At 41.4% G+C, this 12,823-nt stretch overlaps 1 protein-coding gene across 1 annotated transcript in view; it reads right to left on the bottom strand.

Moving 5' to 3' along the window:
• Positions 1–12,823, bottom strand: part of hnrnpll (heterogeneous nuclear ribonucleoprotein L like) — a 44,434-nt gene extending 31,611 nt beyond the window's left edge. The window contains exon 1 of the mRNA XM_087837444.1: positions 12,471–12,823. Within this exon, the coding sequence (XP_087693570.1) occupies positions 12,471–12,692 (222 nt within the window). The 5' untranslated portion in view covers positions 12,693–12,823. The remainder of the gene's footprint in view (positions 1–12,470) is intronic.

Here is a 12,823-nt window from a genome sequence, read left to right as displayed (position 1 = left end):
GTGATAGAGTACTATAAGGTCTATCTTAATTTAGAAGCCTAAATTAGAGGTTATCCAGGTCTTTGTCTTTAATACATTTCTTCAATTAGGAGGTAACACATACCTCCTAATTGCTATGTGTTATCTGGCATTATAGACCGATAAAGCTGGGTGTCATCTGCATAGCAGTGAAAATGTATGGTATGTCTTCTAATGACACCGCCAAAAGAAAACACTGAATGTAAACAAAACTGGGCCTAGCACAGAACCCTGTGGAACTCCATAATTAACCTCAATATGTGACTCTACATGAAAAGAGGAGTCTATCGGATAAATGTGATACAAACCACTGCAGTGCAATACCTGTAATACCTACAGCATGTTCTAATCGCTCTAACAGGATATTATGGTCAACAGTATCGAATGCTGCACTAAGGTCAAGAAGGACAAGCACAGAGATGAGTCCACTGTCAGAGGCCATAAGAAGATCATTTGTAACCTTCACTAAAGCTGTTTCTGTGCTGTGATGAACTCTGAAACCTGACTGAAACTCTTCAAATAAACCATTCCTCTGCAGATGATCTGTTAGCTGTTTGACAACTACTCTTTCAAGGATGTTTGATATGAAAGGAAGGTTGGAGACTGAAAGAAATCCAGAAAGAAAGAACACCACAAATAAAAATCACCAACCCTGCAAACGGTGTTTGCATGTCAGGTCCTTAGTGTTACAGTGTTGCTGGAAACCCACTGGTGGGATGACAGACCCGTGACCAGTTCAGCCAGTGACACTGACAACGCCTCCCAGGCGCCTCAATATATGGCAATATATGGCGCATATGGCATATAATAAAACTTTGTAGCGAATAATGGCTTAATTTTAGTGGACAAGCATTTTTTGCTTTTTTTGGAAACCGAATTTCCCAGAGGAACCCACCCGAGGGATTAATAAAGTTTTATCTTATCTTATCTTATATCAGGCTACGTCAATAGCGGTTGTTCTTCAGGGTTTCTACCCCACGGCCGTATTTCATACAGGTCCACATTTCCAATGCACGCTATTTTCTGCAAGTACCGTCTCTTTGCATCCGGACGCAATCTGTCTCTGTACCGTCCTTTTTCCTTTAAACTGCTTTTAAGCATGTTTCTAGCAACCGTCCTTCTAACACAGTGTCTTCGTTTTGATTTGTGGCCCAGAAAAATGGCGCCACGCTCCCACAATAGCTTGCGGCGTGACTTCAACTACAAAGCCCTATAAGGACCACAAATGGCACCTGTAAGAGACGTGGTTACGAAGCGGATTTCAAACTCCAGGCTGTCGGTCACGCAGCAGAAGTTGGGAACAGAGCAGCTGTGAAATTTTTGTTATTATGCACAGCGTCTGTTAGTTTACATTTTGACTGCACAAAAACAACATAGTTTTCTTTTATTTATGGAGCATTATTATTTAATAAATGCTGATAATTTATTTCTGAGTAATTTTTTCATGTACATGAACTGTATGTTAATAAAACAGCTTTGACTAAGAACTCTCTTTTCGTATCTCGCCATCCAGCTAAAGAATATCAAGATATGAATTTTGGGCCATATCAACCAGCCCTACCTACAACTTGTCTGACAGAGTCGATTAGCCTGGAACTGATTCTGAGCAAAGTTGCATAAATCAGTCTGCTGAAGAAGTTAGACCTATTAGGGTTCATTAGGATAGACTAGAGAAACAAATCTGCCTGTTCAAAGATGAAGCTAAAACTCAACAATGGTATAAAGTCTGGAATATATAAGGTTTATTTCCACAGTCAGTGTGTGGAATGCAGGAGAAAACAATCTAAATGTAACGAACTTAAACGTCTCACCTGTCAGAGGTGTCTGATTCCACAGCCGGTGCTTCAGTGTGTCAGTTTATAATGGATGAACCTACTTGCAAAACCAGTCGGTGCTGCCTGTACGAAATGAATCAGTGGAAGTTTGAAACAGTTGGAAATATCTTAATGTTTCGCTTTGAATGCACAAGATGTGAACCAGGAAATCACGGGTCAGTGAAGGGCAGCAGCACTGGGATAAGCCAATCATGGAAGAAAGGTTTTGCTGTCACTGCTGAATTAGGGGTAAGTGAAAACCAGAGAGAGAGACAGATGGGAAATTCTAGTCACATGTTCAGTTTTCTCAACTTTTTGGTATCTTGTATATTTCCTCAGACATTCTCTTGTAAATTGTAATGTGCTCCCTGCTATATTTATATCATTATCTTCCTACTATCCAACCCATCCCCCGTCCTTCCTCTTTCTGTCCTTCTCATCCACATTGACATTCCTTTTAATCTATTTATAGAGGCAGATGGCTCATCTAAGTGTTTGGAGAGGAAAAACAGGGCATGAGACTAAATTTTCTTTCTGTTGACCAGGCTGCTGGCTTCTTTCTGTCAGCCATTTGAACAATGACGCTATTATGTCTTTAACTACATGGCATGTGAACTGTTAAGGCTTTTATGAAGAAAAACAGAATTATCATTTCTAAACTGGACTATGCAATATTCATAACTGTAAAGGATTATATGCACACCTGCAGCTTGTTTAAATAAAATATGAAATAGCTATAAGTTTCTCCTCTGCAATGATTTTATTTGCCTCTGACCCTGTGGATGAACTCCAACTCCTGTTTGTAGCAACAAAGCTAAATATGCTACTAAGAATAACTTTGCAGGTTATCCTCCCACGTCTTGTAGGAGAAAGCGTACAGCGTTTAAGGTTGATGTTCCCATATGTGTTTTATTTCCCAACTACTCCAACAAAGACGTTCAGATTATTATTGAGATGCAAAATGCTTCATTGCTTTAGTGACTGCATGAAGTCTTCATAATTCACACATGTACATTTTCCTTCAGTGGGTTTTCTTGATAATTACTGTTGCAGCCCAGTCTCTGCTATCCTCCTTACACTCAAACCGAACTGTTCTGAGCTTTGATTATGATCTGTTAAATAAAAAGTCCAGACTGAATCCTCAGTAATGTTGCTGTTTAATGTCCTGTGTACTATTATCAAATATTGAACAAGATCAATAGAACTGCTTCACTTACTCGACAGCCTGGTTCACTTGCTTTACGATCTCTGACTGCACACTGTGGCTTCACAGCTACAGCTTCCAGATTCAGCTGCCATATCTGAAATCAACTCCAGAGCTTTTTATTGGCTTAGCTGATGAAGAAATAATCAAGCACCACCCACGGCCGCCCGTGTTACAGGTTCGGAGTGAACCGTCCACTGAAAGGCACTCTGGGAACTTCAGATGCTATAATTGTTCAATGATTAAGACGATGTTTTTGTTCACCCCCTTTAATTAAAGCTGAGATGTACGGAGCCCCGCAGGGGACATGGGAGAAAAAAAAATTAAGACCAACTTTTGCGAGATCTCGCAAAAACTTTTGCGAGATCCCGAGTTTGTTTTGGGAGATCTCGCAAAAGTTTTAGCCGTATTCTTCGGAGGCCGCCAGCTCGAAGCCGACCGGGAGGTCGAGGCACGATGTGCCGGGAAAGCGATGTTCCTCCCGGCTGTAGTAGGTCTCGACCTCCCGTTAGCTTCGAGCTAGCGGGTGTCAGATCTCCGAAAACGTCGGAGCACTTTTGCAAATATGTGATGTCTTGTAAACCGAGCAGGTAGCTGACGTTTACACAGCTACATTTACGCCTCAAAATATCTTAAAAGTGTATTTTGTGACCCAGAAAGAGGAATATTACAACTAAGTAGCTGCCGCCATTGTTGGAATTCAACTTTTGCGAGATCTCGCAAAAGTCCATCTTAATTTTTTTTTCTCCCATGTCCCCTGCGGGGCTCCGTAGAGATGAGCAACACAAGAGCAAGATGACATCTATAACAATGATGCTGTAATAATATTTAGTTAAACAGCACATTTAACAACACTGCGTTTGTGTTTTTAAACCAGGCACCATGTTTAGTGTACCAACACGTTTGGCCACAGTCACTGGGAGGCTTCAGGTGATACTTTTCCTGGTGTGACATGTACTTTAGTTCTAATTCAGTTTCATGACAGTTTTGTGCACAACTGCTCCCTTGTTAGTTCAACCAGCTTTGGTGCTTAGCAGCTAAGCTATCTGGCCATTCCTAATGTTGCTCTCCTTTTCTTGTTTGCATTTCTCCTTGTGTTTCTTGCCTATTACTCCAGCTGAGTTTGCTTGGTAATTCAATATTTGTTTTATTTTGTTTTGGGCTCCTCACCTTTATTTGATAGTGCATTGATGATTAACAGAAAAGTAGGGCGAGAAATTGGAGGAAGATATGCAGCAAAGGGCCTTAAGTCGAACCTGAGCTGCTGCATTCACGTTATTATTTAGTTTAACTGGGAAACGGGCAGCCTGCTGCTAATGAAGCATACTTTGCTTATATCACGCAGGGGTGTTTCAATATAACACAGAAGGCAATTAAGCCACATGAGCATTGCTTTGATTAGAAATGGATTCATGTGTAGGAACAAATTTACAAATAATATAATCCTAAAAGCCCAGTTAAACACCAAACTCAAACTTAGCAATTCAGCACACAGTCTCGTTGTTGGACTCTACTAGAAGCTTCCAACAGTTTTCACTGAGCTCCTGAGACTCAGCCATTCCCTCACAGATGTTTGCAGCTGCAGTCTGCAGGCCTACGTGCTTGACCTGTGGCCACAGAAGTGACTGGAATTCCTCAACTTAATGATTTGGATGGGTCAGCGAATACTTTTGACAATGTAGTGTAACATTTACCAACACTTTGAGCCACTTGTTAACCACCTCCATTGCTGTGGCTAACACTGTAACTGCATCTTACAGGCTTTGTCCACCACGTGCTGCACAGCTGCTCATCCCCTCGAAGACACACTCACACACACTGAGTAATAAATAACCAATAAATATCCAAATGTTTATGTGCACGTTTTTGTGTAATGTGTTCTTAATTGTGTGAACGTCGTAAGGCAGCCACACTTTTGTGTCCCTGTTTCTCTTTATACTTTATTCTTCAGCCTTATTCTAGTTTTTCACCATTCAAATTTCAAACTGCTCTGCTCTTTCTGCTAATGCCAGCTACATCTCTTTGTGCTCATAACGTTTATACTTTTGGAAATATTTAGCTTTTTATGCACTTTTTGGCCCATTGAAATGAATGGGACCACACTACAAGTGTGATAGCTGGTTTAGCTCACCAGAGTGAGCCATGTTGTAGCTCAGTGAGAGGAGCAGCTGGGTTTGAATCCCGCCCATGGCAGCATGTTTTCAGCAGACAGTTCAAGCTGACAGAATTTCAGCTTCTGCAGCTTTTTTTTACCTGACTGTTTTGCTTTGATTACAATTCTGCAAAGTTTTCATGATTTCAGCAACTTTTCCGATATCCACTTCAGCGTCTTCACCTCCATTTCCAGCCTCTGAGATACTGCAAGATACTAGTGAGAGGAGCAGCCACCCTGAGCCGGGCGGCGCAGGTTCGACACCCTGAGCCGGGCGGCGCAGGTTCGACACCCTGAGCCGGGCGGCGCAGGTTCGACACCCTGAGCCGGGCGGCGCAGGTTCGACACCCTGAGCCGGGCGGCGCAGGTTCGACACCCTGAGCCGGGCGGCGCAGGTTCGAATCCTACCCGTGGCTGTTGCCACACATCTTCCCCGCTCACGCTCAGCCTGCTTTCTTAACAGTCTTCAGTCTTTCAAATAAAGCTGTCTTCAGCAAACACTTTAGCTTCTACTCCTCTTTTCAGCAGATAGTTGTGCTTCTTCTGCATTTTTCCACTACAAATGCAAATTCTTCCAGTGTGAAAATGTTCTTAAACTGTGGATTACTAGCTAAGTGCAAATATGGCCAAAAAAGGCAAATTTTACTTAAATATTGAATTTTTTTAAAACAGTAATGTGATACCTATTTGCACCCGACCCAAAGCAGAAGCTTCTTATCCAGTCAGTACAAGGAAGGTTTTTCCAGCCTAAGAAGAGCCATGAAGGCTGTTCACAGTTGTAGTGTCAGCTGACAGCTGACTTCAGCATCCCTGGTCGGCCACCGAGGCTGATTTTTGACTCCTATCTAGAGTGGCCTTGCTAACAGACCATCATCCTCAGATTCTCTGTTTTCACCCTCCCACCTGCACTTACCCCGTCCTCCTACTGCCAGGCTGTCCTTCTGACAACGTTCACTCTTTTGCTCTTGAATGATTATTACTGTGGACTTTTACTACAGCATTACTGATGTAGATAACAAGCAGCCTGCTCTTGTATAGCACCTTTTCATTTTTAAAGCTATACAAAGCATTTTAGCAGAGCTGTGGAGCAACATACTGGAACTCCATCCAGTTTCACAGAGGTTAATGAGGTTAACCTGGTACAGTTTATATGTGTTTTTAAAATATTTGACTATTGTAGATCAAAGTAAAGAAATGCTTCCTGGACAAAACTAAAGCACACTACAGCACAAAGTGCGACATGTTTGTATTTTTCATCTGTGGCTCTCGTCTGTTTGTTTATAATTAATGTTTTTATTCAGCAGTTTTATTACAGCCTTTTTCTTCTGTGCTGCAGAGTCTGTGCTGCAGAGTCTGTGCTGCAGCCTGCACAACTCCCACTACACGCCACCATCTTCTCACTGCTCAGCCTGGCAAATCATGTTCTTAGTCATCAGCACGCACACACACACACACACACATACACACACACATGCACACACACACACACACTTTTAATTCCCCTGGCTTTGGGAATTGAAAGTTTCGTCTTTAATAGAAAGTGAATGAGTTGTAATGTAACATTTGTAACTCCAGTTACTAAGAATATAAACTTGAACAATGAACTGCACCAAGTGATGATTCAAGGCCATAACGAAAGGCTACAGCATACTCACTTCCACCCACACACTGTACACTCCTTCAAAAAGTAATTATTGTTGCTGTCAGTCAGTCTGGGGGGAGGATATGAGGCCATTTCCACACAATGTGAAGTCCGACTTTCTATAGTAAGAACTAACAAGTTCAATATCAGGAATTTAAATACTTTTCTCAACCTTATGGCTTTAGACTGAGTCAGAGGTGAATGTCATCACAAACCTAAAGTTGCCTTTTTTTCAAGCTCCTAAAAAACATTAAAAGTGTTGCAATGGTCCAGTCACAGTCCAGACCTCCACCTGACTGAAACACTGTAAGAGAGATACACATGATTCTGACAAACCTTAATGACCTGAAACAATGTTGTAAAGAAGTGTGTAAAAATTACTACACAGCAGCGTGACACTAATGAAAGGGTTCAGTTCAGTTGTTAGTTTAGTGTCTATATCAGGTTTTAATGTCCTGAGTGTTTCCTGATGTAGGCAGTGTAGATACGAACTGAAGCAAGCACTGTAGCAAAGACAATATTGATGAATGACTCTAAATATTATATTTTAGATTCCTCAAAGTAGCCACACTTTGCTTTGTTGACAGTGGTGCAAACCCTCGGCCTTCTCTCAGACTACGTCCACACGGTCAGATTTGAAAAACAGCATTTTCGTCTGAAAACGCTCCGCGTCCACACTAGTGCACTATATATATATATATATATATATATATATATATATATATATATATATATATATATATATATATATATATATATATATATATCTCGATACTCGATACAGTGCTTTCGGTTCGCATATGTATCAAACAATACAAAATTTGTAATTTATTTTATCAACTTTTCTTCTGACGATGCTGTCTGTGTTGAGAGCTCAGTGGATCTGCGTTCGACTACTCCACCTAGGCTGCACTGTCGAGTGCAGATCCACTGAGCGCAGCGCAAGCTAGCAAGACAGAAGCTAAGCTCGTTGCAACATGGCAACTGCCTCAACGCTACCCAAACCTCTTCACCCTCATTCAGAGTGCGTCATGGACAAAAGTAAAACAGTATGTTGGATGTGCCAGCAATGCTCAATTACATTGGTGGGAACTAGTGTGTTAGCGCAGTTAGCTCGTTAACGTGTTGGCCGTCCAGCCCCACGCACGGGGCGATCCGCGGTAGCTCGTTAACGGAGATTTGCCGTGTTGTGGCGTTAACGTCATTTCAGATTAACGCTGACAGCACTAGTGGGAACGCAACGAATATGACTGCACATTTACTCCGACATCATCCTCGTGCAAAGACAAGTGGAAGCAGACAAAAACAACAAGCACGCATGCTACAAACTTTACCCGAGTCATTTAGACAGCCGTTAGCACATGATTCTCCTTATGGGGACCTGATATGTTTAATATGCTGCTGAGAATATAGCCCAGAAGAAGCGTATAGTAGAGCTTTTATTTTGGAAAGAGACATTTCTCTGTAATAAACTCTCTTTTCCAAAGATGAGGGATTCCTCGATCAGATAGATTTATTATTTATGACTTTTTTGTTTCAGCAACATTAAATTTAAAAACTGTACTTTTGAGTTAAAATATATATTTATAATTTTAATAAATGACAAATTAAAAAAGCATGAACATTTTTTTGTATCGAAAAAATATCAAACCGTGACACCAAAGTATCGAACCGAACCGTGAATTTTGTGTATCGTTGCACCCCTAATATATATATATATTTCTGTTTAAACTTGTTCTTATTTCATTTATTGTTTCTTTTACTGGGATCCTATTTTTAGACTTTCAACTGTATACATGTGCTTTGTTCTGACTCTAATTAATGGCTGAAGTAACACGCAGTAGCAGCGCATCCATTTTCTTAATCACCCTCTAATGATGAAGTGACGTATGTGTAACCGTGTACGTGCATGCATACCTAAGTATTCGGAAACTAGACTACAAGCATGTAATGCTGATTACATGCAAGGTGATCCCACCTTCACTCAGAACCCAGAATGCGTGTGTGTGAATGTTCCACTCTAATACCCCTGCACGCTGTAATGGTGAGACAACGAGAAAGGAAACAGTCATATACATTACATCCTTCTACCCAATTAAAAAAAGCCCTTCTCACTTCTCTATTTACTCTGTTGGTCTCTCAGCAGAGAGCCCAGCCCACACAGTCAGCAGACCACAGACCCACTTTAATAACATTCGTCAGCTTGCTGGGAGTCCTTTAGCCGACACACGGCTAATGCAGAAAAATGTTTGTTTGTTTTGTTTTTTAACATTTTAAAAACTAGGTTTGCAGCACGGACATTTACATGAAATGATAAAAGCTGGAGTTACTCAATTATTAAAAAAAGTTCTTGATCTGCTTGAATTTTAAATATATTTCAACTACAAATATAGCAACGTCAAGTCTTCCTTAGCAACAGCTTCCCTACAAATATAACGTTTCAAATAGGAGAGAAACTAATATAATCTGGCTTCATCACAATCTCACAGGAGATACTGCTGCAGCGCTGGCTCCTCAATCAGCAGATGCATCAAAGGCCGGACTTACTAAGGAGGCCAAATTATCAGTCTCAATAAAGATGTAAGTGCAAAATTCAACAATAATGGACCGACGTGTAAATGGTGATACAAAGAACAGTGCAATGTAGCAGATCAAAAACATACAGCAGTGATGAGGCAATGAGTGATGTACTAATATAGGTACAGCCTGTTATGTTAGCACTCTATGTATGCATTTTATATGAAAAGGAAGGAGCAGTTCATTCACTTGTAGGTGCTGCTGCCTGCAAGCGTTGACAAAGCATACAATATTTTTTAATACTGTGTCATCAGAAATATAGTTATTGGAAATTGTCTTAAAATTTTGTCTTGTCACGTTATAAACCTGAAGTCTGTGTAACTTGTAGAAGAACATTTCCTCCAGATTCAGGACCCGACCCTGACCGACCCAGCCTCAATAAAGGTCCTGCAGCTGTGGCACGTATGTATTTGTGCATATTAATTTTTAATTTCCTGCACGGTGTGTGATACTGCAGGTATTTATTATTGTTGATGGACGAGGACACACAGCCAATTGTAAGTAAAACACAGAATCTGCAAACTTGTACGCTGGCGAGAGCAAGTCTTCAAATCAGATCTGATCAAGTTAAGGCACGAGGCACCGACCCAGCTCAAATACTGGAAGTCAATTTACTTATAATGCACCAGTTCAAAACAGTCATGAAGGCAAAGGTGGAGACTGGGATAGTAGAACTTAATAAATGATGTTCACATGGTCATGAAATGTTGCGTGATGTGGTGACCGTGGCCATGTGACTGGAAAGGTTTGTACTCTACCTGATGTCTTATTTCTTGCATATTTATCATCAAATGTTTTAGATCAAAAAAAAAATTTATTAGACAAAAGTAACCTGAGTAAATGCTAAATGCAATTTTAAATACTGATTGTATTTACCAAAGAGGAAGCGCCATCCAAACCTACCAGGCCTCATGTGAAAAAAACACTATGTTACATTTTGAATCACCTGTTTTTACCCAATAAAAACCTGTGGCCGGTGTATTCGCCGGAAAAGCTTGCCGGAGACAGCTGCTCCTCTTGTTAACATTCGGACATCACGTCCACTTGAACTCATTTGTATGGATTTCCTCAGTCTCGAGCCCGATACCAGCAACACCAAAGACATCCTGGTACTGACAGATCATTTCACCAAATATGCCCTTGCCATTCCAACACCAAACCAAAAGGCAAAAACTGTGGCTAAATGTCTTTGGGAAAACTTCATCGTTTATTATGGAATTCCAGAAAGACTCCATACAGATCAAGGGCCAAACTTTGTGTTGAAATTGATAAAGGAGTTATGTGCACTGTTGGGAGTCCAAAGGTGTCACACAACACCGTACCATCCAAGAGGAAACCCAGTAGAGAGGTTTAATCGCACTCTACTGGTCATGTTGGGAACTCTTGAACCCAAACAGAAATCCAAATGGAAACAGTTTGTAAAACCACTCGTCCATGCATTCAACTGTACCAAAAATGAAATGAAGTTCATCTGGATCCAACTAATCCTGGTGGTAATCTGGTGTGGATCTTCATGAATGAGTCTGATTTTGAAAGGCTAAGTTCAAATTTGATTAGCTACAAAGCTAATTTGACAAAGTGAAGTAGGCTAAACAATCAAAAAGCAACACATCATGTCACGATCTAAAAATAATTTGAGAACAAATAAGAAAAAAGTCATGACGTCTATTAGTCAGGAAAATGTTACGAATCCATTTCTAAGGCTTTGTAACTTCAAAGAACCACAGTGAGAGTTGTTATCAAGAAAACCTGCCGAGAGTGGCTGACCCCAAGAGCCCCTCACCAAATCAACCAGGAGGTCACAGAAGAACCCAGAACAACATCTGCAGAACTCAGTCAGTGTCAGAGTTCACGACTCAACCGTAAGAAAAAGACTGGGCAAAAACTGCATCCATGGGAGAGGAAACCAATACTGACCATTAAAAACCAAAAACAAAGGTTCATCCTCACATATTCAAAAGCCCATCTTGCTCCCCAAGACTTTGGGAAAGTTTTCAGGGGACTAATAGAGAAAAGCAGAACTTTTTGGAAGGCTGGTGTCCCGTTACAGCTAGCATAAAACTACCCCAGCATTTCATAACAAGAACATCGTACCAACAATCAAACATTGAGGTAATAGTGTGATGGCCTGGGGCTGCTTTGCTTGGAATCATGAATTCTACTCTGAAAATCCTGAAGGAGAATCTCCAGCAATCAGTTCATGGCCTGATGATGAAGAGCATTTTGTTTATGCATCTGAAACACGTCAGAAACTCCACCTTAAATGGCTTAGAAATAATAATAATAAAGCTTTGAGTGGTCTAGTGAAAAGTCCAGACTTAAATCCAATTGAGATGCTTTAGCGTGACCATAAACAATTCCATTCAGTTTTATTTATATGGTGCCAAATCACAATAACAGTTAGGGTTCATTCATTCATACTCGAAAAACGTCCAATTTGTCTGAATTCACACAACTGTGCAAAGAAAAATGGGCCAAAATTCTTCAGAGTGAAATGAATGTCTTGCCAGCATCACTTGAAACAAAGGGGTAAATACTTTTTCATGGCACTGTAAATATCAGATGGACTCAACATGAGCAGATACAGGAGACACTGGCTGAATAACCAAAGAGAAACCAGGACATCTGTGTTAAACCCAAATTTAGGCTTCTGAGTTTCGTGTGGGAAACGTTAACAAGTCGATGATTTGTACTGAAAACCTGCGTTTGTTAATTCAGTGACCTGAGAGGAAACCACAGCATTGCAAGGAAATACACAAACCTTAATAACAGACACCATAGAGTGGAAAGAACCGAATATTCAACATCAAAAGTAAAAATTTTGCACATTTATCAGCACACATTTGATCGGATAATTGCTTTGGCTGCATGAACACAGGCGTTACATTGAAAAATTGGCCTGGTTCATAATTCAGGCTCCACTGTGTCGGTGATGTCGGCGCCGACATATGTGTGACAGGTAGATGTCTATTGGCACAGACTGCATGACAGCGCGCGCGCACATGCGCGCGGTGTGATGCTGTGCCGCAGGGTACCGTTAGGTAACATTTCTGCTCTCCTTACCCTCGGTCCTGCTCCGAATTGGCTCGCGCTCCACCGGGCCCGATTGTCTGTCGCCGACTCTCCGTTACCGGGTAGCGATCCGGAGTCCGAATCCTCTCCTTCCTCCAGCTCCTCTTCCCCCTCCTCTCTCTCATCCGCCTCCGTCTCCTCTGTTTTGAGCCGTTTAGCCGCCCTTCCGTACTCCCCTTCCTCACGCTGGCCGGCTTCTTCTGGAGTAGACATGCTCGGTGGTGGATCCGGTGGACGAAGCGACAGTGTCTGCAGCCGGTCACTCTGATACGTCCATGCCGAGAAGGATCCTTTGGTACCTGTCTCGTCTCACGGGTCCTTTCCACGGATGCGTCTGTCTCTCT

Source organism: Neolamprologus brichardi, unplaced genomic scaffold (genome assembly GCF_056152115.1).
Source record: "Neolamprologus brichardi isolate AB-2024 unplaced genomic scaffold, ASM5615211v1 NODE_ptg000033l+_length_6344489_cov_1, whole genome shotgun sequence".
Lineage (NCBI taxonomy): Eukaryota > Metazoa > Chordata > Actinopteri > Cichliformes > Cichlidae > Neolamprologus > Neolamprologus brichardi.
The sequence above is the reverse complement of the archived record's forward strand: the minus strand, read 5'-3'. Positions and strand labels throughout refer to the sequence as shown.